We start from the raw sequence: 25,941 nt of genomic DNA on the forward strand, positions 1-25,941 counted from the left end.
CAACCCCCCCCCACCCCCGCCTTTAACTGCGAGAAGGCAGACCTTAGGGCTCTAACACCCACTACTCCTATTGCTCAGGAGGTGGGGACCTTGCGCGCTGAGCGTCTTATTCCATTGAAGTCTCTCTGGCTCACCCCCCTCCCCCCACCCCAGCTTGATTCTGTCACTTTAAGTCCAGCCCCTGAGAGATAGCCAATAGGAGCCAAATCATACATCAGTCTCCCAGCCTTAAAGCTACAGTAGGGTTAGTGGGCTCCAAGTCTCTGGTGCCCCAGCCTCCTCCACGGCTTCTCATCCCCTCTGCCCGCTTGCTCCGGAGCGTGCGGATGAGTGGGAGCGCCCGGCTGTGCACGCACGGATCTCTGCCTCCCTCTCCCCGGCCGGGGCCGCGTCCTCCCACTCTGCGTTCTCGCGCTCACTGTGCCCTGCCCGGGCTCGCACCTTGCCCGTGCCCTTCACTCGCTCTTCCGCGTGATTTCCCCGCCGCCTTTCTCTACCAACTGGGAATGCTAAAACGGGACTGATGGACGTGTCCGAACTCTGCATCCCGGAACCCCTCGGCTACCACAACCAGTAGGTGCCCTGCTTCTCGGTCTGTCTGTCCTTCTGCCCGTCCGGCAGTCTCTGTCCTGGGGATGGCCATTCCTTTTCTGAACATCCTTGTGTAAAAGTGGAAGGGACTTCGGGGGGCACTTGGGGGACGAAGGAGGGGAAAAGCCGCACACTTCTGGGTTTCTTTCTAGGGCATAAACCTGCCTCTAACTTTTCCCGCACCCCTTTTACAAATCCACTTTCGGGCAAGAGTGGCGCTTTCTCATGCACTTTCTCCCTTTCTCCCTCCTCTCTGATCTTGCTCCGGGGTGAGAAAATATTTGAGTTTTTGTGGAATGGAGCAAAAAGGGAAGAAGAAGCCCAGAACAGGTGCAGGGATGTGGTTGCAAGGATGTCCTGTCCCGTCGGGGAAAGCGTTCCCGCGGGCGCTTTGTTTTATTATTTCCATCCTGGGGACCAAAAATGATCCTGGCAAGAGAGAGAAAATCGAACGTGCCGTGGCGGTTTGGAAACTGCAGGCGGCCAGTGCCGCTCTCGTCTCGCGGTCCCCGTGGGGCGCCCGGAGGGTGCGCACGTGGCGCGGCGGATCCAGGGCGCCCGGGGGATGCGGACCCAACGCTGCGTCGTAGGCAAAGTTCGCTCCCGGCTTTGGGGGAGGCTGCGCCCAGCGGAACAGACGGGCACTATTTCCCTGCTCCGAGGCGGCTTTGCGCTCGCGGTGCCAGAACTTGGGGTTATCCGAACGGCGTGCGCGCGGACGGCAGCCGGGGCTGCGAGAAGCGACTCTCAGAAACCGCGGGTCCCCAACCCCGGGGCAGCGCGCCAAGAGCGCAGAGTAGGAAAGTGAACTGATTGCCCAAGCAGCGGGTGGTCAACCCGCGTGTCCTGTCCGGGCTCTCGGGGGTCCCACTCTGTCCACCTACGGTTTCCCTCCCGGCACCGTCCACCGTCGCCGCCTCACCTGTTCGGGTACCTGCCCGGGTCTCCTCTTGGGCGCTGCGCACCCCACGGCGCCCCCGGCGGGTGTCCCGGAGGCAGGGTGTGTGCGTGTGCAAAGTGGTCCCTCGGAAGGCTTAATAATAATAATAATTAATAAAACTCTAGGTTCTCACGGACAGCTTTCCTGCTTAACTTTGTGCTCGTCTTCTTCTTTTTTTTTCTGAGGCAAACTAAACTCTCAAAGTCAGCGTTTCTCCAGTTCCACCGTGCTTTCATGTGTGTACCACTCGCTCTCCCCTTCCCCCAAAGAACCACGACTACATCTCTAAAATATATACTCTGGATAATGTGGGGTCCCAGGAAGTACCTAACCCCTCTCCTGGCTGCACGGACCACCTCCACCACGGTGCACCCCGCTTGGGAGAGAGGGCAGCTGTCCACAGCAGGGCTTGTGTTGTTGACCAGACTGTTCCTGCTTCTAATCTGGGGATTTTCCCCACTCCACCCTGGGGCAGAGGGCCCTTTAGATGCCCCCAGAATGTCGGCAGAAGGCGCTGGTCTGGGAGAGGAATCCTTAATAATAATGGATTCCGATTTCCATCAGCTTGAAAAGTGGCTTTCATTCCTTTTAAAGGTTAGATTCCAGCTGGGGTGGGGATGGGGTGGGAGAACCTGAGGTTAGTGAGGTTGTGGACAGTTTTGGTGCTTTGGAGCATTTCCTTACATAAAATGATCAAGTATGACAAATATTGGATATTTAAATTATTAAGGCTCCCTGTCTCCAGAGGTGACTTCTTTAGTTGAGCACAAAATACTTGTGTGTTTGTCCCTGGCTCAAGTCATAGTCAATAAATATGAAAATTCCTATGAAGGAAGTCCATTCTTTGATTATGCTTACCAGGAAAGCAAGGAGTGAGACGGAGGCTTTAACAGCTGGGTAATTCATCGAGTTGACGGCAGCCCTGACTGGAGTTTGAGGAGAAATATGGGCAAAAAGGCAATGTAAGGGAAGCAGCAGAAGGAAGTGAGGGAGCTGAGGTCCTGGGGGTCTGGGAAAGGTTTGAGATGGAAATCATTTATAAACTAAGCTTGACAGGGGTTTAGATCCCCAGCCTTTCCCGGTTTCTTCGCAAAGAATTAGCTTCTCACTCCATGGGGCGCAGGAAAAGTCAAAAATATACCTGCCGTCTCCACCCAGGAACTGAGCACCCCTGTGAGATGTCATTTCTCAAAGCCCAGGACCCACTGGGCGGCAGCCCAGGCATTGGTGAACTGGCCTCTTACACATATATGTGCAGCCTGGGGAGGGTCCGCATGTGCTGTGGCGCAGAGGGGCATCATTTCAAGGACGAGCTTGTGGAGGTCTGGGGCTGGTGTCTGGGGAGACAGCTTTCTGACCTCTACCCCACGGCTTTGTGACATAGCTTTAGAGCCATAAGTAGCTAAGTAACAGAGCGGGGGACTGGATTCTTTGGTTTGGTAGAAGGATAGTAGGACAAAGCGATTCATTACAGTGCTGGCGTTTCTAAGGGAACATACAGTGAGTGGGTTCGGGTACGCTCTGCTCACAATTTTGATCCCTGTGGATTGGTTGACATTCCCGGACTTGAGAAAACCCAAGGGCACAGGGACTAGAGTTGAGGGAGGAGGAACTCTCTGGTCCTCCCTTTGCTTCTAACACACAGAGAGCATTTGTTAATGTTGTAGTGTCATTCTCACTTTCCCAGGTGAGAAATGAACACACACACACAGAAACATACATTCCTTCCTACCTTGCTCTCCTTCATTTTCATTTTCCTGTAGCCAATCCTGTAGGTGACTCCATTACCCTTTCTAATCAATATTTTATGTACATATATAATCACCCAGAGTGGGAGGCAGCGTGCTCGCCTGTGTGTGCCTGTGTACAAATGGGTCCATGACTGGACCCACTGGAGACCCACCGCACACAGCCCAGAGAGCAAGGGGGCTGTCTTCCCCACCATCCGATGACCACTTTGCTGTTGTTAAAGAAACAAAGAACAAATTGTCCTGAAGGTAAAATATGTGAGTTCACACGTAGAAAAAATGCCACATGGTAATTCAGAGTCAGTGACCCAGAGAAAAACAAAGGGGGAAATTAATTTTTAATGGTACATTTAAAAATAAATCAGAGTGAGGACATTAGTCTCAGTTTTCCAAGGGAGGGGCTCTAGGAAATAAACCTTTATGTGCCTGTCACCCTTCTGGAGGTGTGCGCTGCCATGGAAGACGATGGGTGATAGGAGGTGGGAGGTGTTCAGGCCTGAAGGCGATAAACTGGGAGGAGACATTAGGTCAATGTTGGAGGGCCCCGGTCCCAGGTAAGGCCCTTTCCAGCTCAGTGAGATCCTGACATCACTGGAAATTTCCTCTTGGAGTTTGTTACTTCCCCCAACCCTTTTCATTTTAGAAACAATCCTTTATTTTGCTGATAACGAGGATATATGAAAAAGATCTGTTTCTTAAAACAAACAAAACAAAACAAAAAAAAAAACACAAAGAAATAACCTGGCCACCAAACAGGAACCTTTTTATTCTATTGATTTGGAGTAATCAATAAATATTCCATTTAGTCTGGGAGAGGAGGGGCAGAGGGGACTTTCGGGGAAAGCACTTCGAAGGAGGCGGCGGTGACAGAGATTTCATGTCACACTCTGCCTTCTCAGAGCACCCCTGGCCCTAGCTCAGGGGCCCTTATAACTTTGTCCTGCATGCGCTCCATTAATATTCCTGATAATTGGACATCTTGCCAAGTGGTTTTTAAAGATAATCTAAACTCATTGAGAAAGTTTATCCCCTTCCTCGGCCCTCTGCTGAATGCCCTTTTTCTTTTGAGCAAAGATCTGCCTACCTCTGATGGGCCAGAGGAAGGATGCATGTGACAGGGAGACATTGAGGGAGCGTGTGCATTGGTGGTGGATGGTGGAGTTGACCGTGAATGAGTAGGATTCAGAAGGAGACAGCATTCGAAGACGGTAGACAAGCAAGGAACAGGATGCTTTTGGCCTGGCTCTGCAGCGCCCTTCTCTAGAACTTGTCTTCCCAGGTCCTTTAAGTGACTTCTTCAAAATGATTAAAATTCTTTTTGGTTCCAAATTTAAGGGAAGAGATGGCAGATATTTAGACCATAATGTCCTCCTTCAAAGTAAAGCCCACAGCACATCTTGATTGCCTCCATTCTGGCGTCCCCCAACACCTACAGGCCATCATTGGGTCTCTGTCCATTTCTCTCTTAAGTGAGAACCTCGAAATGCTCTTCCTACTGAGCAGGAGCTCTGCCCAGAATTAGTGAGGACGCTGCACAGCTCCCCTGGGAGCTTCTGTCAGAGTCTGGTGGCTCTTGACTGAATGTTGCTGGGGTGGGGAGCCCCAGCTTGACTCGAATGCTCAACTTCTGGGGTCCTCCAGTGACACTACAGCCCCTAGAGGTGCTGTCAGTGTAGCATCTAAGGAGGGACCCCAGGAAGCCAGGAGGGTACAAGCTGAGAATGGGCTGTAACTAGCCAAATCTGGTCCAGAATCTTCCTGAACATCCTGCCTGTTTGCCCTTGAAGCCTTCGTTGATTTCTAGAGATAAATCAGAGACCTTTTTAGCATGTATGCACTGGTGACCCCTGATTGGGCTCTGTCTCTGGTGAGTTTGCCCTTCCTCAGCCCCAGCAGCCTTAGACCTCTGGGGATGGTCACAGACATGGTCTTCCCTCGGAGGAGGGGCCCATAGGCTTTGGGTTGCCCTGGTGTCCCCTGGTATGGGTGGAGTGGGATTATATCCTGGTAGCCCTGTTGACTGGTGTGGCTTCGTCCCTGTATGGGGAGGTTGTGGTGTTTATAATTGCAAATGTAATTAGCAGACCAGCTCTGGGGGACTGGGAGGCTCAACTTCTCTGCACACCACGGTGACCCCTGTAATGGCTGGCCCGGCAGATTAACCCTCACCGGACCAGCCTGCTTCCTGCCACTGATGAGGCTGCTGACCTTCTCTGATAATGGCAGGGCTGTCCTGGGACCAAACACCTTCCTCAGAGGGGTTGTCAGGGCAATGACTGGGAGAGATCCGTAGTTGGGAGGTGTTTTTCTTCCCTAGGGCACTGGGCTGGTGACCCTCGCCTCTTGAGACACCGTTACCCTGGGCAGCAGGCTGTGCTGGGCCATTTCTTCCCTCGTGTTCCTGGCCACACTGGAAGGATGTGATGGAAGGACTTTGAGTGCATGCTGGTCATTTCTGTGGCTCTAAAGGGACTCATTGTGACTTCCCTCTGGTGCTTCTGGGCTCAGCGTGCAGTAGCTTGTATTCACCCACCTCATCAGCTTCTTCTCAGAGCCAGCTTTGGGGAGGTGACTGTTCGCGGGCTCCTGGACTCTGAGCAGGTGTTCCACAGAGCTGGACTGCTTCGGGTGGTCCCACTCAGAGTCGTGAGGGAAGCTGGTCATAGGACAGCACAGGCTCAATTTGTTTCTAGGAACAGAGACCTCCCCAGTTAACCATCTAACAAAAAGACACCAAAACACCAGACAAGTGGGGAACATGGAGCTGCATGGTCTGTTCCCTCCCTGCTATGAGTGTGCTTGTATTTGCCTCTCTAGGGTGCCCTTCTGTACTGATCAGGATTAAAATCATCAAGGGTCCTAAGAGGACCTTTCTTTATAAGTCATTGCTTAACAGAGTGTCAAGTCCTTCTGTGCTGCCAATGAAGCCCCTGTTGTAGAGGATGTTTCTGAACCTCGAAACATCAAAAGCCGTGTCCACGCCTAAGAGACTTTCCACCATGGGAAACCTGTGTGTGCACACGTGTGAGTGTGTTCCGGTGGGTAGTCCCCTTTTAGATGGGGTGACAGTGGACAGGGGCTCTGCTATTTAAACATGTTCCTGCTGCCTGCTATACCCCTTGCCTGGGCTGAGGTCTGGCTGTGACCACATTCCAGCAGGGGCTGCCGTGCCTTGGGATTGGTTCATCCATGGTGCAAAGGGGACTACAGGGGCACCTGCTAGGTGGCTGTCCCTCTGGTTTGCCCAGAGGATTTCAGTCTTAAGAGCCTCTCTGCAATTTTCTGGCCTGGGTAGGGCTGGGGCAGACCCCAGAGAGGGAGGGAAGGGAGTCCTGCCCTTCTCCAGGATAGCAGATGGCCACACTCAAAGGAGCATTTGAGCCATTCTGTTCCAGGTTCCCGACTTCCCCTTTTCTCCCTGGAAATAGCCATTGACAGGCTGTAGCTTAAAGAGTCAACTGTTTTCTTAAATCAAGGAAAATCATACTGGTTAATTAGCCCATGGGATGTTCACTATGGAGTCGGACTATGTGGAAATAAATTATTGGCTAAATGTTTTAAATTCAGAATTGTCTGAGTTTGAGTTAAAATTGTATAAATCTAAAACAAAAGTTTTCCTGGGACTTAGAGATAGAATTTTTTCGTCTTCATTTTACTGTGCTTTTAAACCTATACACATTTTGGTCTAAAAGTTTCTTTTTTTAAAAAAAGTCTTTCTTTTGTTCCTTAGGACTTTAAAATATTCTATTCAATATTGTCATTCAGAGTCCCCAGGACTGAACCTTTTCAGGGAATGGTTTTCTGGAAAATGTTATTTTATTTCTCAAAGTCATTTCATTCAGAGGTCAAAAGGCAGTTAAACAAACTCCAACAAGCCTTTGTTTGTATCTTCTGATTTCAAATGTGATCAATTTTTATTGAAAATCATATCAGAGACCATAGGTGTTTACTAACTTCCTGCATTTAAACTGTCCGAACGTGAAGTGGCCAACTGAATTCAATCTTTTCTATCAAGGAAACGATGAGTTTAAAAACCCCAAATACTGAATGTGTCTTTAATTTGGCTCGTTTATTTTTAATGGCTTGAATTGACTTGAGTTCATAAATTAGTTTTTTTTGTTTTATTCTTTTTGTTTATTCATTTTGAAATTTTTATTGTATTTATGTTTTTGGCATTTTCGTCTGGCTTATGCTTTAAAAATGACGCCTGATAAAGGGTTTTTGAGCATCACTGGCCTTTTCATGTGTTCTTGGTTTCTGAAGGGCAAAGAACAAGGAAATACAGGTGTAAGGAAATGCTATAGGAGAGGATGGAAGGGGTGAAGGAGGGTGTTCTTTCAGATGAGATTTCTCTCATGTTTTACAATTTAACATTTTCCTTTGTNTTTTTTTTTGTTTTATTCTTTTGTTTATTCATTTTGAAATTTTATTGTATTTATGTTTTGGCATTTTCGTCTGGCTTATGCTTTAAAATGACGCCTGATAAAGGGTTTTGAGCATCACTGGCCTTTTCATGTGTTCTTGGTTTCTGAAGGGCAAAGAACAAGGAAATACAGGTGTAAGGAAATGCTATAGGAGAGGATGGAAGGGGTGAAGGAGGGTGTTCTTTCAGATGAGATTTCTCTCATGTTTTACAATTTAACATTTTCCTTTGTCTTCATTTTATCCCCTCTATTTTTATTCCAACTTGCTGTAGTTTGCCCTTGTCCTTTTATCCCTCCTCGACTGTTTTGGAGGAAGGAGTGTAGGTGTGTGGTCTGCCTGAGTGTGAGTGTGTGTGTGTGTGTATGTGTATGTGTGGCTGGTTGAGCTGTTCAGAGGTGCGGAGCATGATTAGTTGGGTAAAGTCCCAAAGCAGAATGCCTATAATTGGCCCCTCTGTTCTGATTCTGCCATCAATACTTTTATCCATGGTCACTGGCTGGCTCACGTTTTGGTGGAAAAAACAAGAAGGGTATAGACCTGCTGTTTAAAAGCAAATTTCAGGTGGTCTGTTTGTTACCTGAGGAGCGTGGTGATAGGGGCTGCACGTATGGGTGAGGATATGAAGAAGCACTAAATATTATTCAAAATCGACTTTTAAATCCCTCCCCTCATGTCACCGCCTACGCTTGGAACCCGAGTTTGGGATCTTGGTGATGCACAGTAAATGAGCTGTTGTATGCTTTTGTTTTTGTCTTCCTAATCGATCAGCAAAACACATTTCCTTTTGATGGTGAAACAGGAGTTCAGCATGCAGAGTGCAGTATTTATCCTCTTCCTTTTAGCTTCACTCTTTGTCATTTGTCTCTTGGGTGTGTTGACATTGTCTACCTAAGCAGTCAAGCTAACAAGCTTTGGCAGAAAGAACGCTGCTTTTACAGAAATAGTAGCAATTTTAATGTGATGGTTATAATAATTATGATTACAGTAATCACAGCTTGTACCTTTTTCTTCCCAAAAATCGCAAAGCAATTCTCATAACCATTTTTCTCATAGTAGCTGGATGAGGGTGGCCGTTTCTTGCTCCCAAACATAAATATCTTCGTGCAAACATAAGCATGCAAAGGCTGCAGGTTTGCATGTCTGAATTCACCCATGAGCAAAAACTCTCTGGTCTCTGAATATGAACAGGCAGGTAGAGGAGAATACAGTGTTAACCCCCCGCCCCCCTGAGAAATGCTGGGTACTTTGCCTTTGAATGAAGACGGGAGAAATGTTTCTTGTTAGTGATGCTGTGCCAAGTTTGACCCCACTACCGCCAGCTTCTGTGCCCCCTGCCATGCTCTGCCTCCCAGTTTCCCCTTGCTTCTTGGTTCCTCTGGCTGCGTTCTCATGAGAGGTTTGCAGACCAAAGGCACAGAGCGGACGAGGGGGGTTATGACTTGGCGCATATGAGTATCTGGGAGAAGAACTGCGTGAAGAGAGAGGCAAAGTCACCTCTCCACCCTTGATCGCCTTCTTGGCTATTTGGCTTCTATGAGGCCGTTGTCCCTGCTCCTGGGTACCTCAACCTGCACTCTGGAGGTGATTAGAGGGAGGTCATCAGGGAACTGACCTCTCTGAATTTCCGTGACCCTTCTTGTGATGCTTCATGGCGACTCCCAGACCTGAAGCCTGCTCACCTACAGACCATGCTTATCTGTGCATTACTTTCGAATCTGACAATGCTTTTATTTCCTCTCTCATTTCCTTTTTTGTATATGTATCGTGGAACGAGGAAACAGCTCTGCTTCACCTAATATTCCAGGGTCCCCTAGCTCTCTGTGTTTTTTTTCCATCTTAGTATTCTTACTCATGTTCTTACTCAATTCTTTTCCTCAGGAAAAAAAACCAACCAAACCCCAAAGCTTTGGATTATTAATTGATTATTAACTGATTTAACAAACAAAACATTCCACCCCCAAGGAATGCAAGCAAGACTCTGGCTGTGCTGCTCAGGTGGAGATCTGCTTTCCCCCTCAATGGGTGAGAAATTTTATAGCTTCAATTCCCTTGTTGGACCCTGAGTAAAAAATTAATTCATGAATAATAAAAACCAATCAGTCTTGTTGAGTTTAAGAAGGATTAGGAGAAAGGGTGTTTTTTCTTACAGAGAACATTTGGAATCTGTGTGTCACTGTCACCGAGAGTTTGGGGGTGGCTTGAGGGGTGCCTTTATACACGGCAAATGAGCTATTGATTATCCCGAGTATAACGCATCTTCCTCAGTTGTAAGGCCAACTGACTGCTGACTGTTACGGGGTTCCCACTCACTGCTCTCCCACCATCCCGTACTCCAAGCCAGTGATATTTCACTGAAATTAAGACAGTTTCCTGTGTAAGTGGCATATAACCAAATAGCAACCAACCTGGCTTTGCATTACGAATAAGCCCATTTGTTGATGGGATAGAGTCCTTCTTGGTTTCCCTCCCCTTTCTTTCTCAGGAAGCAGTTGGCCAGAAATTTACATGCTTTTCCCAGAACTACAGAAATTAGATGTGTAGATTCTCTTTTCAGTTTCCACTAATAGTATCTACTTCCCAGGGTTGTTTTGAAGATTTAGTCAGAGGACAAGCACCAGGCACATAGTAGGTGTGCATGAAATGTCCAGTGTTACTAATTTTTTGATGTTATCTTAGGGGTGTTACTTTTCATTCATTTGACATAATCTCACAATTATAGTCTTCCCTAGCAGTGAGACTGGGTGCTTGAACTGACTACTTTGTTTAATGTGATCAATATGACTTGCGTGTCAACATATAACACAAGGGGATTAAAGAAGGAATTACAATTTGGGGTGGAGAGGATGAATAGGAAATTTTCCTCTGAATGAATCCCTGTATTTTCAGTAGGGCTGTCCATTAAAATACAAGATACCCAGTTAAATATGAATTTTAGATAAACACTGGTATCTTTTTTCGTATAAGTAAATCCCATGCAATACTTTTTAAATCTGGCAATGCTATCTACCCATGACTGTTTTTCTTAAATTAGTCTGATAAGAAACACATTGCTCTTATTTTTTTTTTCTGCTTTTGACCAAGCCCCAAAGATTGATTCTATGTTCAGTTTTTTATTTTTTATTTTTATTTATTTATTGTATTTATTTATTTATTTATTTTGAGACAGAGTCTCACTCTGTCGCCCAGGCTGGAGTGCAGTGACATGATCTCGGCTCACTGCAACCTCTGCCTCCCGGGTTCAAGCGATTCTTCTGCCTCAGCCTCCCGAGTAGCTGGGACTACAGGTGCCCGCCACCACACTTGGCTAATTTTTTTGTATTTTTGGTACAGACGGGGTTTCACCATGTTGTCCAGGCTGGTCTCTAACTCCTGACTTCAGGTGATCTGCCTGTCTCTGCCTCCAAATGACCATCTTTAACATGTTACCAATATGAACGTGTTAGGCTGGCCATGCCCTTAGATAAGGCAGTGGGTAAGTTCCGTCATCCAGATATATTGATAGAGTTACAATTAAGTAAATAAATCTGCTGAATGAGGTCTCCTAACAGCACCCAGGGCTATTGAATTTTGCTTTAGGGAGGAACAGGGTAAGTCACGTCTTTTTGGGAACCTGTCTATGCCTGATGTTTCCCTGACAAACTGGTTGGTGTGCTGGACTGCCAGAACCCGAGACCCCAGAAACTGGAAGTTACCCTTACCTCACCTTGGAGGCCAAAGCAGCAGCTCTCCCTACCTCCCCACACAAGGACCAGAGGCTGACCCTGGGGAGGGTCTCCCAGGAGGCTGAGGGGAAGCAGCCCAAGTCAGTGTTAGGTGGTGGAGCAGGGAGGATTAGGACTCCAAACCTGAAGCAGAGCTAGTTGAGAGCATGGATGAACCGGGGCTCGCCAACAGGGTACCAGCGGACCCCAGCTTCCCCTCATTCATCTCTCGGAACAGCACAGTCGCACAGCCCTGGTAAACATAACCATTGTTTTAAGCCTGGTGCCCTCACAGCCCAGGGTACGGGGAATGGAAGAGCTCTAGAGCCCCCTACAGGCACTGACTGGCACTGCACCCCATGGGTGACAGTTCTGTAACAGAGCCCTCCCTTGGTGGGAAGGTGCAGGGAGAATCCCAGGGGGTGAGCCTTCAGAAGCTCAGGAGTGAGCTCAGGACCCTGGCTTTAGAAAGCAGCTGTGGTTCTCATCTTTCCGAGCCCTGCTCCATGCAATTTAGCACTGCAGCTGCCTTGTAGTGTGGTATTCCTCCCAAGCCCCGGCATGCACACATGCACACCTACGCACAACACACTCACTGCCTCCGTGGCTTGCCTGACCTCCAGATGGACTGGAAAGTGCTCAGGTCTCATTCGGTCTGAAGAATGCCCTCCAAGCTGCTGCATATGCAGAAGCCGTGCAGCCAGCATGATTTTCAGAGCCAGATACTGGTGTTCAGACGCTCTTCTCCAAGCCACCTAATTCTCTGGGGGATCATTTTAGGATTTGATGTAAGAAAAGTGTCTGCGGGTGGATAGGAGAGCTAAATACAAAGTGTAAGGCCAGAGATGGGCGACTGTAATAGCAATAGTAATCGTAGTAATTGACATGTATTGAGTATTTACTCTGTGTCAGGCTTTGCCTTAGAATATTTCATGTATGAAATCATCACTTCCTCACAACAATCCTAGGCAGTAGGTATTATTACCATCCCCCATTTCACAGGTAAAGAAACTGGGGTGCAGAGACATTAAGTCATTTGCCCAAGGTCACACAACTGACAAAGCTGGGATTTGCACAGAGGCAGTCTGGCTGTGTGCCTGCACTCCTCACCCCCATATTATGTGTCGCTCATTGCATCTAGAATTTCAGCTTCCTAATTCCTGCCTTCAGAATGCCCCATCTAACACTGTGTGGATCTAACACTTGGGCAAAGTTTGAGGTGGGGGTGGAGGGGGAAAAGACCAAGACCCATGTCTTGGTTCTAAAAAAATTAAGGTGGAAGAATCGCCGCACAGAGTCGGACCCCTCATCCCCCAGCTCAGCTTCCATCCTTGTCCTAGGCACAGGAGAAAGCTGTAGAAAGGAACTTTTGGTCTTACTGATATCATCCTCCAAGGGCCCATGCCCAGCCTCTGGAGGCCACGCAGTGATCTGATCCCGTCCATGCCTCTCCTGGAGTCTATCATAAACATATTTTGAAGCCGCCTTCCCTCTTCTCAGCTTGCATTTTCTCCTGTTCCATGCCTTCCCACCATTCTCTTATTGCCCATTCTCCAATGGCTCCCAAGTCTGAGTCTCAGTGCCCTACCTTGGTGCCTGTCTTGGATTCCTGCAGGCACCACACAGCAGCACATGCAAAATCCCGCAGGCACCACAGAGCAGCACGTGCACAGCATCACACTCCAAACCTGCTTCTCCTCATGTCTCTTTAGGCAGGGACCCACCCAAGCCAAGATATGGAGCATATCTTCAGTTCTTCCCTTCCACTCTTCATTGTTGAGTCCCCTCCTACGTCTGGAAAACTTTTACCTATGTATACACCTCAGATCTGGTCCTTCTTATATTGCTTCCCCCCACCCTGATCTGCTTAGCAAACTTCTATTTATCCTTTAAAACCCTGCTTAGGTATCTCCCTCTGTGTGAAGCCATCCCTGACTTCTCCCTGGGGGAATTAGTCTCTCTCCTTGCAGCTGTTCTCTGTCTCATGCCCCTGACTGGGTTACAATCTGTTGGATTTGAATATTTGTTTATTTTTTCTCCTAGATCATGAGGTCCTAGAGTCCAAGCTTACCTCTGTGTCCCTAGTGACACAGAGTAGGTGTTTAATAAATGTTGGTCGAGCTAACGTGAGGGGATTGGAAGTAGTTAAAGGGGAGCCCTTGGGGGAAAAAAGGGAGAAAAAAGGGCCTGGGAAGAGGTAACCAGGAGAGCACTGGTTCTGCTACATCTTTTGCCCTGGTTGAGCCATGGAGGCAGCTCTGGCTAGGGAAGCATTATATCCTTCTGGGAGGCAGTCTAGTGTCGTGGTTAGGAGGAAAAACCCTAGCTCCAGACTGAGTTGAAATCCTGGTCCCAGTGGTATGCTGGAACCAGCTCAAACCAGCTCAGGAGAGCTCATTGTTAAATGTTCGGCAGTTCTGTGGGCTGATGGTCAAACACAATTGTTATTAAAAATTAAATGGTATAAACTTATAGTTAAATACATTGTATTAAAAACAAAGGTGATAAATACCACTCCTCACTTCCTCATATCTTAGTACATTTCACTTTACGTTCTTGCAGTCAATTTACACCTAATGTACGGTGGAAAAACCATGCAATGCCGAGCTGATGCCTGTCTCTTCCCAAGCCTGCGTTCTCTGATGACACACTGGTAGTTTGAGAACGGCCATGATGGGAGTATTTACACCACAGAAATTGGCAAATGCTACAGATCTGCCTTCCCCCAGCTAGTTGTTGAACATTTATTACCACACCACTGCATTGGCTCCGTCACAACCCAGCTCTGTGACCCCAGAAAAATGACTCAATCTCCCTGTGTCTCAGATTCCTCTTCTGCTGTGATCTTCCACGTTGGATTGCTGTAAATATTAAAAGTTGATAAACATGGCTGGGTGTGGTGGCTCACACCTGTAATCTCAGCACTTTGGGAGGCAGAGATGGGTGGATCATCTGAGGTCAGGAGTTCGAGACCAGCCTGGCCAACATGGTGAAACCCCGTCTCCACTAAAAATACAAAAATTAGCCAGATGTGGTGGTGGGTGCCTGTAATCCCACCTTCTTGGGAGGCTGAGGCAGAAGGATTACTTGAACCCAGGAGGTGGAGATTGCAGTGAGTCGAGATTGCACCATTGCACTCCAGCCTGGGCAATAGAGTGAGGCTCAGTGTCAAAAAAAAAAAAAAAAAATTGATAAACATAAGCTACTTATAGCAGAAATTGGTACACAGTAGGTGCTCAATAAGTATTAGCTCTTTTTAGTATTTCTTCTCATTGCTCCCTATCCAAATTCTATGGAAACAGATGGAGGAATGGAAGTTTTATTTCTAGAACGTAAGGTTCATGTCTTTTCCTTTTATTTCTAGAGCGTAAGGTTCATGTCTTTTCCTTACAGGACCCCTGTGTGTGGGATTTAACTTGAGGAGCTAAGTGCAGGAAGTGAAAACCATGAATTTTCCAAGGGGAAAGACCCTGATGGAGAGATATGCTTAAGCCTCCAGGCGTGAGAGGATTGTGCCCCAGGCCCTGTGAGGAAATGAGGCCACAGCAGCACAACATGGTTGAACAGGTGAGGCAGGCACAGGTGAGGTCAGGAGAGGAATGGAGCAGATGCCAAGAACAGCCAAGCTGCAGCACGAAGGGAGCCTCTGTGTGTGGCTGCAGCGGGGTCCCAGGACCCTGCGAGGAGGCAGCTGCCCTCTCTGGAAATGCTGGGCTGTGTGGTCATGCCCATGAAGGCAAGGGCTCCTCTGTCTTTGCGAGTGGAGAAAATAAATATTCCTGCGCCGGGGCGCGTCAGATGCCTGTAATCCCAGCACTTTGGGAGGCCGAGACGGGCGGACTCACGAGGTCAGGAGATTTCAAGACCACCCTGGCTAACACGGGTGAAACGCGCCCGTCGCGACTGAAAAATACAAAGACTAGCCGGGCGAGTGCTGGCGTGCTGGTCTGTGAGTCCGCTGAGTGCTACTGGGGAGGCTGAAGCAGGAGAATGGCGTGAAACCGGGGAGGCGGCGCTTGCAGTGAGCTGAGAATCCGGCCACTGCACTCCAGCCTGGGCGACAGAGCGAGACTGCCGCCTCAAAAAAAAAAAAAAAAGAAAAAGAAAATATTCCTGGCCAATCCCGAGTTGGAGCACACACTTGAGGTTACATTGGCCGCATTGTGGTTTCTTGGGATGCTACAGCAAGTGGGAAGGTGAGAAGATTTGGTCTGCAGCCTCCAGGACAGCAGAGGCCAGGAAAGAGCCAGAGGGGGTTTGGGCTTTTCTAGACTCCTCCGTGGAGGTTCCCTGGGTCCCAGCCAACACAGGCCCCTGGAGTGAGGATTTGCTTAATCTCTCTGTTACCTGGAAATTGCTTCAGGTTCAGACCTTTGCCATCAGAAGGGGCAGCTCAGTGACTCAGATATACACAGTTCCCAGCCCAACCCTTTTTCCAATGGTAAGTGCACTACAAGCCCACAGACCCCTGGCAATGCATCCATCTGCATGCTGGACAGGCCAGAAGCTGCAGCTGATTGCTGGGGTCTCCTGTTCTTTGCATCCCTGGTCTGTAGACAAATGCCCTTCGGAGTGGCCTTCCCAAGGAGAAAGCAGCCTTGAGAGTTGAAGCCCTTCCTTCCCACCTCACTATGGGAGTCTTTCACTTTACCCTGAGCTCCTCAAGGGCCCATTTGGTTCTGATTCGTCGGCAGCACAGGGTCAGTCATGGAGGAGCCTTCAGTAAACACGAGGCAGAGGTTTAGACACATTTTGAGAAAATCTGTGCTTTGGGGAGAACCACTGGTGGGTTACCTGTTCAGTTGTACAGGTTGTTCACTGTCCAAGAGTGCCTGGTTGAGGAGGTGGGTGGGCTCTGAACCTAGTTATTCTAATTCACAACAAGGCACACATGACTGAGGCATGGGGGTGAGGACCCAAGGGGTTGAGGGCCTAGAGGGGGCTGAGGAACCACCTCGCCAGGCTCCAACTCATTAATTGGGAGCAACTTCCTATCTAACCTGTGTCTGGACTCTCTGAAGAACTCTGTTTCTTTCTGCCGGCACTGTCCCTGCAGCCTTCATTTAGAGCCTGATAGCTCTTCGAAGGCTTTCTGTTCTGAGTAACTGCAGTACTTAGCGGGTCCCCGTGGCTCTCAGCAGGCCCCAGGGCAGGGAGGGGCCTCCAGGCCCTGCTCTGGCTGCTGGTATTTCGGGATGTCCGTAGAAGCAGAGACACTGGGGCACTGTGTTCCCTGAGTCAGAGTGCAGAGTGGTGTGTGGGGGAGTAAGCCAGCGGCCCTGGCAGGCAGGGGCATATCCGAGCAACAGCGCCGCAGGGTCCCTGGGCTCTAAGAGCTTCTGTGAGTAGATTTTGGGGAGTGCTAGAATTTATCAACTTAGAGGGGAAGGAAGCTACTGTTTTAGCATTTGATGTCTTTGATCTTTACAGTAATACCTAAGTAGGGAGTCCTGTTCCCGCTTTACAGAGGTCTAGAGGAGTTGAGTGACTGCCCAAGGTGGCGCAGTGGGTCCACTTCAAGAGCCATGATGCACATCCAAATCTGTCTGCCTGAAATAGCTCAGAATTCCAGGGGCCCAGAAAACCCACTGTTTCTATCGCAGATCTCTGTCTTTCCAGGCCAACCTTCCTGGTGCTTTTCCCAACACATTAACGTGGTCTCAGGCTGAACTGTTCAGTTGACCCTGGGCTCAGGAAAGGGGAGCGCAGGCCCTGAGACAGGCATGTGGCTCGGGGGCTGCCACCAAAGCCTCATCCCAGTACGGCTGTGGAGAGGGTCAGGACACCTGAAAGAGCCAGTGTTGGGATCTGTTCATGCCGTGCCGAGAGAAGTGCTTCCATTTGCCAAGAAAGAATGAGGAAGAGGGAAGGGCAGGCCCACCTCCTTGCTGCTCCCTGGGTCAGTAGACCTGCATGGCCACTGGCCTTCACAGAGAAGAGCCACTTGGGGGTGGTCCATGTGTGTGAGCTGGAACCCAGGGCCTGTGGACAGCCCTGGGAAGGCCTCTGTGTGGGCATGTGGGGCAGGGAGGCACCGGAGACCAATTTCCTGTGCAAAGCCTTTGGGGCATAGCAGAGAGGGAGGCCTGCTTTGGTCTGTAAGGTGCTGTAGCCAGGATGTAACACACATGGGCTTGGGTTTGTGGATTTATCTCCCTTGTGTATTCTTTGACCACCCAGCTCCATGCCTGGCTGGCAGAGTGTTCGCAGGACACCCCGTAGGCTTGACGTGAGGCCACAGTCAGAAACCTGATGGGCCTTCCCCTAGAGACCTATTGCCTGGGGAAGTGCCCCCACCGTAGCTCCAGTAGACGCCCCTACGTGCAGTCTTGGCCACCACCTTGCTAACAACACTCCTCTCCATGCCCTGCAGCCTCCTAAGTCTTTCCTCTGTGCCAGCTACTTTTGCATGGCAACGATAGTAATAAAAATAGTCACATATGGTCTGGCAATGGATCTCTTTTTTTGGTCTATAAGTGTATTTTATGTTAAAAATTTTACATTTTATGACATCAAGACTTTGCATGAAATACATTTACTGCAAAGAAAAAACATTACCTGGGATCAGAGCAGGAGAGAGGTCCCCTGGTCCGTGCCCAGGTGAAGAGTGTGGCCAGGTGCTGGCAACTGCAAGCGTTTCCAAGCAGTTGCCCATGTCCAGCAGATGCCTGCCAGACTTGAATCAGAGGTATTTTTATGAGGGCGAGAGGACCTGGAGTCCCCAGGATGGCTGAGGCAAGGGACTCCACGGCTGCAGTCTTCTCAGTAAGAACACCTTGGATTCTTTTTTTTTTTTTTTTTTTGAGACAGAGTCTCGTTCTGTCACCCAGGCTGGAGTGCAGTGGCACGATCTCAGCTCACTGCAACCTCCGCCTCCCAGGTTCAAGCGATTCTCCCACCTCAGCCTCCCAAGTAGTTGGGATTACAGGCATGCACCAACACGTCTGGTTAATTTTTTATTTATTTATTTTTATTTTTAGTAGAGTTTCACCATACTGGCCAGGCTGGTCTGACCTTAGGTGATATGCCCTCCTCAGCCTCCCAAAGTGCTGGTGTTACAGGCATGAGCCACCGTGCCCAGCCTAGAACACTTCGGATTCTAGTTTTAGTACTTCCAGTTCCTGGTCACATGGATGAGATCAGAGATTGTGCCTGTAACAGGTAGACTTGGCCACTCCAGGCAAAACCAGCTTCTCTTTGATGCTGGGCTCTTTTCTTTTTCCCCATCCTTCTTTCTTTCTAGACCTGTATCCCTGCCTCTGTCGTCCTAGGCCAGTTTCCCTATATTTTTCTCTTTGCTGATGCTCAAGATGATAGTAATATTTGCTAACATCTTCTGACTGCCCACTATGAGCCAGGCGCTGTGCAAAGTGCATCTTGTGGCTACTCATGTTTTGCCTCCTTCTCTCTTTCTGGGCCTTTTATACTGAAGGGTATCCCTGGTATCCCTTGAGCACCTCATGTGGCTAGTACTCTCCTCCCCAAAGAGGATGCAGCCTATGGGGGCTGGGAGGGAGGCTCCTTGGCTTCAGCGCCCTCATTTTACAGATGGAAAAACTGAGAGCTTGAGCTGATGAGGGCCTTGGGTGCAGTTCTGCAGCTTAGGTGCAGAAGGAAACCCAGGGCTTGGCCTCTTTACCTTTACCCAGAGCTGTCTTGCATCTTATGGATGCAAATCATTTGCTGTCAGCTGCATTAAGGGCCTCTTTGACCTTGGGGCTCTGAGTACCTAAATGGTGAGCCTCCGGCCAGGCAGTGCAGATCACTGATGTGACTGTGCCAGTGTCACTGCATACCCACCTCAGGCCGGGCAGGGTGAGGAAACTGCAGGAGCCACGCAGAGCCAGAGGAGGGCTGGACAGACTGACACGAACCTTCCCATGTAAGAAAATTAAAAGATAAAAATAATTTTGATAGAGGGAAACTGGTAGGAGGGAAGATGAGCTGGCCGTCTGGGCAAGGTGGCCTCCTTCGCAGGTTTTGCTGCCGTCATCTCCTGATGTGGGCCCGTGGGCCCCTCACTTCTCTCCCTGGGCCATCCCTTTAGGCTGTTCTCTGCCTTCGGTGACCTCAGTAGGAGCTCTCCATTTCAGACAGTCAGCCCCTTGCTCCGTGGGAGGAGGAGATGGAGAGGTAAGAGCTACATGAGAATTAAGCCGTGTGCACTGTCTGGCTCATGCTGGCCTTCCCGGGGCCTCATTCCATGGTCAGTACAGAAATAGGAATGTATTGCCCTGCTGCCAGGCAGCATCCCAGCTACTCCAGCCTGTGTCCTAGGTCAGTACCTAACTGGCCATCCCAGCTCCGAGGTCACTTGAGGGTCTGGCAATATTACCATGGATCTGAACACCGCTGGCTCCCTGGGGACTGCAGCAGGGCGTGTGGAGGAAGGAGTCCCTTCTGACTCACGGCCCACACTAGAAGAACATGAAGGAGTAGACAGCCCCTGTGTGGTGCGGCAGAGCAAGCAGGACCTTTGATGTCAGACAGGTGTGAATTCAGCTGACAACTCTCCCTTGCTGTGTACCCTGGGGCAAGTCACCTAACCTCCCTGTGCAGGCAGGCCTTATCTGAAAAGCGGGAGTAAGAATCCTTCTCTTACAGGGTTGCAGAAGGATTTAATAAAATAATGCTTACAAAATGCTTTTATGCAGGGTACTGTCAGCCTCACAAAGCCAGAGATACCCCAAGCATTCTTTGTAAATATGGCTATGGTCACTCAAAAGAAAAGCATAAATTCATTTTAAAGTATTGCTGAATTAGGAGTTATGATGTATTTTTCCACCTAATGAAGACTGAAAGTCCAAGATTATGATACTTGGTACTTGGGGTGGGGGGGCGTGATTGAGAAATGCTTTGGCATTAAAAAGAGGCCTTCAACCAGGCATAGTGGCTGACACATGTAATCTCAGCACTTTGGGAGGCTGAGGCAAGTGGACCACGAGGTCAAGAGTTTGAGACCATCCTGGCCAACATGGTGAAACTCCATCTCTATTAAAAATACAAAAATTAGCTGGGCGTGATGGTGCGTGCCTGTAGTCCCAGCTACTTAGGAGGCTGAGGCAGGAGAATCCCTTGAACCTGGGAGGTAGAGGTTGCAGTGAGCCAAGATCACGCCACAGCATTCCAGCCTGGTGACAAAGCGAGACTCCGTATCAAAAAAAAGCCTTCATAGGTTCATGTGGACTGAGATGAAAATACAGGCAACATAGAGTTGAGTAAAAATAAAAAACAAGTAGCTGGACAGTAGATAGAGTAAAATCACATGCATGGCTTTTTAAGCTCCAAATGCTGGGTATATGCTTTTGAAACTTGTGGAAAGAGATATAAAAAAAACTGTTCTTTGAATCAGCTGTAGGGAATGGGCTTAAGAATCCTGGTATTGGGAGAGATTTTTGCTTTTAACTTTGATTCTTTTGATTGTATGTACGTATTCTATAATGAAAACAATTTTAATGTGTAAGTTAAGGGAACCAAGTGTGAGTAAACAAGCCAGCAACTAATAAACCTTCCTAAGAAAAATATTGAAATACAAGGGGTCCTTAGGAAAACTTGGAAGTCGGCTCTCTGCACAGACAGCCCTCTAGAAACTGGGTTCTGTCCCTGCTCCAGCTGCCTGCCCACCAATTCCCCTGGTCCCCTGCAGTGCACGTCCTACCAAGCCTGTGCCTCTGCCTGCAGCAGGACAAACCCAGACAGAGGCTTAGCCCGGAGGCTCGACTCCCAGAGCCAGCACTGGCGGCAGATGCAGCAGCTGGGCTCGGCCTGCATTGGCAAGGGTTGGCCTCACCACCGGATTCTCTCTCCACTTCACACCTTATGGAGCCAGGCTGAGGGAGTCGCTGGAGGATTGTGACTGCCCAAGTGGGTGGCTGCTCACCTGCCCAGGAAGCCATTAATCTTGTGTCTCTGCGGTCTCTCCTCCCACGCCAGCCGCCCGGGCACGGACTGACTTGGGAAAGGACATGAAAGGGGCCCTGGGCTTCACTCCATGGTGGACCATGACCCTGGAAAATACCATCTGGCTTTCTGTGTGTCTTCTGACACCAATTCCCCGGGTTGGGACACATCAAAGAGAGTGTATCTGGTGATATTTCTAATTGTTATTCCTTTGGCTGAGCCTTTGGATTCAGGTCACAGATAGGACTTGTACCTCCAGAGGCTGCCTGTGGGGCCTGAGCCCCCATCTTACAGATGCCTCAGGAGGGGGCTTGTAGAGGTGACCCAGGACCCCCTAGCGGCCAAGACCCCAGTCAACGGCACCCAGCAGGCCAGTCCCCCAGGGCCAGTCTGGGCAGCAGAACCTCCCGGCGTGACCAGCTCTGACTTTCCTTCTCTCCCCTCTGATGCTGCCCATGCAAAACAGCCAAAGTGCCAGGTACCCCATCCAGGGTGTCAGTAATGTGTGGAGTTTGACCTTACCCCGGGAATCTCAGCTTCAGTCACATATTCATATTTTCTTTACGAAGGCTGGGCTTGCTGGCTTTAGAGTAATTCCAAAATAGATTTATTGGACAAAATTTGGGCAAAAATTGGGACAAAATAATTTGGGGCAGGCCAGGCATGGTGGCTTATGCTTCTAATTCCAGCACTTTGGGAGGCCAAGGCAGGAGGATTGCTTGAGACCAGGAGTTCGAGACCAGCCTGGGCAACGTAGCGAGACCTTGTCTCTATTTTCAAAATAATAAAACATTTAAAAGAATAATAGTTTGGGGCAAAAAGGGGGACTTCTGATTAACCTGGAGGTTTGGTACTCAGAAATGCACTACCTCCTGAGCAGAAAGTCGCCTGTGGCAGGAGGTATGTGCATGCAAAGCTGACCTGTTTGGAAGGTTATAGAAGATGTAACAGCAGCCAGGGGCTTGCAGTCTCTGTTGCACACTTTCCCCTTTTGAATAAACCCCTTTGTTTCATATCAATGGGGAACAGACAATGGGCACATGCAGGGCCTCGTTGGGTATCCTCTGACTTTTTTATGTCTAGCCTTTTAAACATGGGGCAGTGCCTCCCACATCAGCTTGTGCTTTGTTGGAAAATTCGTTCCATAGCCCTGCTAACTGGCACACATCGAACTGTTTCCTATATGCCAGGCACAGTGTGTCGTGTGTTACCCAGTTAGTACTTTTGAATCTCACAACTGTCTTGCAAAGTAGGCACGTGCATTTTCCTCGTATTCCAGATGAGAAAATGGGAGCTCAGAGAGGTTGAGGAGCACCCCCAAAGTCACAGATCCAACACAAGGCAAAGCTCGCATTTAAACCTAGACCCACCTCCAGAGTCCACTGTGCTGGACACATCTGTGGAAGACAAATAGTTCCCCCATATTTCAATCTCTCTCTCTGTTGGAAACTGAGTCCGCTTTTTGTTATTGCTTCCCCCATTAGAGTTCACAGGCAGCCCGGAAATGGGGTGGTCTCTGCTTTGCTGCTTACCACCTTGTCACCTTTCATTTGTATTTCCCTAGAGTAGGGAGACAGTGGGAGACAGTGCCCTTTCTTGGCAGGGTGCGGTGGGTGGGAGGAGGGTAAGGCTGTGGGGGAAGGGGTCAGAGGAGAGGATTGCCTCTCTAGGCAGTCAAGGGATCATACACGTGGGGTAAGAGGCTGACTGGCATTGGGCATTGCATTCAGGGTCAACCATTCCAGGTCCCAGATACACATGCTGATTGAGTACTTGTGACAGCCCTGTGAGGTAGAAGCTCTTTTGCTCCTCCTTTTACAGGTGTTGAAACTGAGGCTGTGTGCCTTGCCCAGGTTGCTGAGCTAGTACATGGTGGAGTCTGACTCCAGCCTAGGTCTGCCTGCCTCCTAAATTCCAACTCACCACCACCATCCTGCATTTGATTCGGTTCAGTCTCTCTGTCTGTTGAGGGGACTGTAGGAGGTGACAGAAAGGATGCAGTTGCATAGGTGGTTTAGGGATTTTTTAAATCCTCATTTTCCTAATGGAGACCCTGAGACCCAAGTGTCTTGCTGGACTCAGTAAGTTGGGGACTGAAGCTACCACTTGTCCCCTGGCTGCAGCCTGCCTCTTTTGCAGATGGGTCCAAACAGCAGATCTGGATGGTCTGGGAGGGAAGGTCCCTGTGGCTGTGTGAAGGGGAGACTGGGATGGCTTGCTGGTGAGCTGTGTGTTTTAACCAGTGCATACATATCTCTATTTAAAGAAGTCCTATGCTTTTGACAATCCATCAGGAAGCTCCCTGTGACAGAGTCCAAAGGGTTCCTTGGTATTGCTCTGTGATCTTTAGACAAGCCCCTTAGCCTCTGAGCCTCTGTGTTCTCATCTGCCTAATGAGGATAAGAGAACCCCAACTCCCTGGGTCAGTGCTAGGCTAGGTGAAATCAAGCAGCCAACACAGGTTGGATGTGCACCCTGGGAGGCTTCCTAGCAATGTCCCTGCCACTCATTCCTCCTCATTATGCCCTCAGAGCCCACATCATTCCCTTTGAATATGCTCGCTGATGGCAAGTCTTCTTCCATTGGGGGTGGATTTAATGTTTAATGCAGCCGAGGTCATTTGGAGGCAAGACTAGGGAATTAGCTCGGTGACAGAACTGAGCCAAGCGATTTTTGATTACAAAGAAAGTGAGGATGTGACTCTATTTCTCAGATAATCTGGCCTGAAAGGCAGCTCCCAGAGGAGCTCCAAAAATGCTTTGATCAAAGCCAGCATATTGGGAACTGGGAAGAGATGCCCAAGGTGACCATGAGGAAGGGGACAGTGCTCACCGGGGTGTATAAATATCGGTTGGTCACAATTGGTCTCCTGACTTCGCAGTCACACCCTGCTGCTCCTGACCAGCTGCTGCCGTTTTGAGGAGCAAACTCGGTGGGAGGTCACATAGGTGTCCAGCGGAACTGGGGTAATTGTGGCCGTCTCAGGTCAGGCTCAGTCCCTGATCCAGGCAGAATAAATAATGGCCCAGCAAGATGCCTATACCTTTCTCATCTTACCAGCCAAACCTGCAAATTACCCAACAGAACCCACGCTGCTTTGGCTGGGAGGGCCGAATGAGCCAGAGCTTTCAAGAGTCTAGCTGGGGGCAGAAAGGAGGAAAGGCACGCACCCCACTCCTGCTCCTGGTACCTCATCTGCTCTTGAGAATTAGCCTGGCAGTGGGAGCCCTTCAACTGGGTACTTCGTGTACTGCTGTCCCTTGACATTTTCCTTCTGGGAAAACTTCTAGAGAAGCCATTCTGGGAAAGGTAGTGATTAAAAGTTTTGAATAAGAAAATAGCTAGCTGAGAACATAATTTGGGGAGAAAGAGCACAGGCCAGAGAACTCTTAATAGTGGCAGATGGACTTCAATCTGAAGACTGTTGCAGATTTGAACAAAATGAGGGAAATAACAACAGTCGGGAGCCTTCCAAAAGGAACCGCTTCCATTGAAGTCTGTTCCTGATTCTCAGGTTAGGGTCTTCCTCATTAGGGATGTGAAAATGGTTTTTCTTTTACAATGTGATCATTGTCCTAGGTTGCCTTTTCCCATGTTTTATGTTCTCACTTGACATATAGAGTCAACCTTGTATTGGTCCCAGTTTGGGTGGTAGTGAACAGGAGTGGGCATTATCTCGTGTGGTTGGAAGATGGGAACCACTGGCCTAGAACCCAGAAACTGGAAACTAGGTGTTCTCAAGCTGGGCCTTAAGTCACTGTAGGGAACCTGGGGACAGAAAGTGAAGACACGGGAACAACTGTTTCTATCCGCCATCCTCCAACAGGCAGGCTCCTATGGGTGAGGCTCCATTCAGTCCAGGAATTCTCCTCTTCCCCGTGGTGCTCTGCTCTTCTGCACTGTGCAAAGGGCAGCTGGTTCTGAGGTCCAGAGATACAAGATTTCTTCCCTGGTTTGAGCAACACTGAGAGCACGGTCCTCTCACTCTCCCTGATTGTGCTCTTAGCTCTGGCCTCTTGCAGGGAGTTGCCAGACACATATGTGAGAAGAAGGGCTCCTTTTACCCTTTTGCCCTGGGTGTGATCACAGCTCAGGCCCAGGCCACTACTGAGCCCTACACTGTCCAATATTCACATGGGAGGGTTGAGAGGAGAAAAGGCATTAAACATCCTGTGTCATAGGAAAACGGAACAAAAGAGGAAGCCTCGAAAGAGACTGGGAGTTGTCATTCATGAAAGAGTGAGCCTTCCGAGTCCCCCTTGCTGGCTGGTCTTTACAGCCTGGAAGACTTCAGATTAAAGAGACCGTGATGAATGGGGACCGTGAGGATACATTACTTCAGGGAGCACCCCAGTGTCAGCCAGCTGGTGGTGGCCCCAACTTCTGGGCAGTGGGTGGGGCATGGAGGTCTCCAGCCTTCTTAGATTCTGACCTTCAGCTACAGCATTCCTAGAGCATTCGTGGAACTTTAGTACTGCAAGATGCTCTCAGGGGAAACAGCTTCCTGGGGAGTTCGCCAAAGAAACAGAACCAATACGATATGTAGTCATGTGCCACATAATGACATTTTGGTTAATGATGGGCTGCATGTATGATGGGGTCTCATAAGACTATAACACTGCATTTTTTTTTTTTT

The 25,941-nt window shown here is 49.1% G+C and overlaps 1 protein-coding gene across 5 annotated transcripts in view; it reads left to right on the forward strand.

The window, feature by feature from the left end:
- The window catches only part of ESRRB (estrogen related receptor beta), a 188,119-nt gene that overhangs the window by 64,475 nt on the left and 97,703 nt on the right, over window positions 1-25,941 (forward strand). For 2 of the 5 annotated variants that reach the window (XM_017880579.1, XM_017880578.1), the window contains exon 2: window positions 14,799-14,972. The exons of 2 other annotated variants lie outside the window; for them this stretch is intronic. Coding sequence is in view for 1 of the 3 variants with exons in the window: in XM_017880575.1 (XP_017736064.1) it covers window positions 524-573 (50 nt within the window). In the remaining 2 variants the exon portion in view is untranslated. Of the gene's footprint in view, window positions 1-319; window positions 574-14,798; window positions 14,973-25,941 lie in introns of those variants that run through there. One more of the 5 variants, XM_017880575.1, reaches the window with a different exon arrangement.

This window comes from Rhinopithecus bieti, unplaced genomic scaffold (assembly GCF_001698545.2).
Source record: "Rhinopithecus bieti isolate Rb0 unplaced genomic scaffold, ASM169854v2 scaffold_11380, whole genome shotgun sequence".
Taxonomy (NCBI): Eukaryota; Metazoa; Chordata; class Mammalia; order Primates; family Cercopithecidae; genus Rhinopithecus; species Rhinopithecus bieti.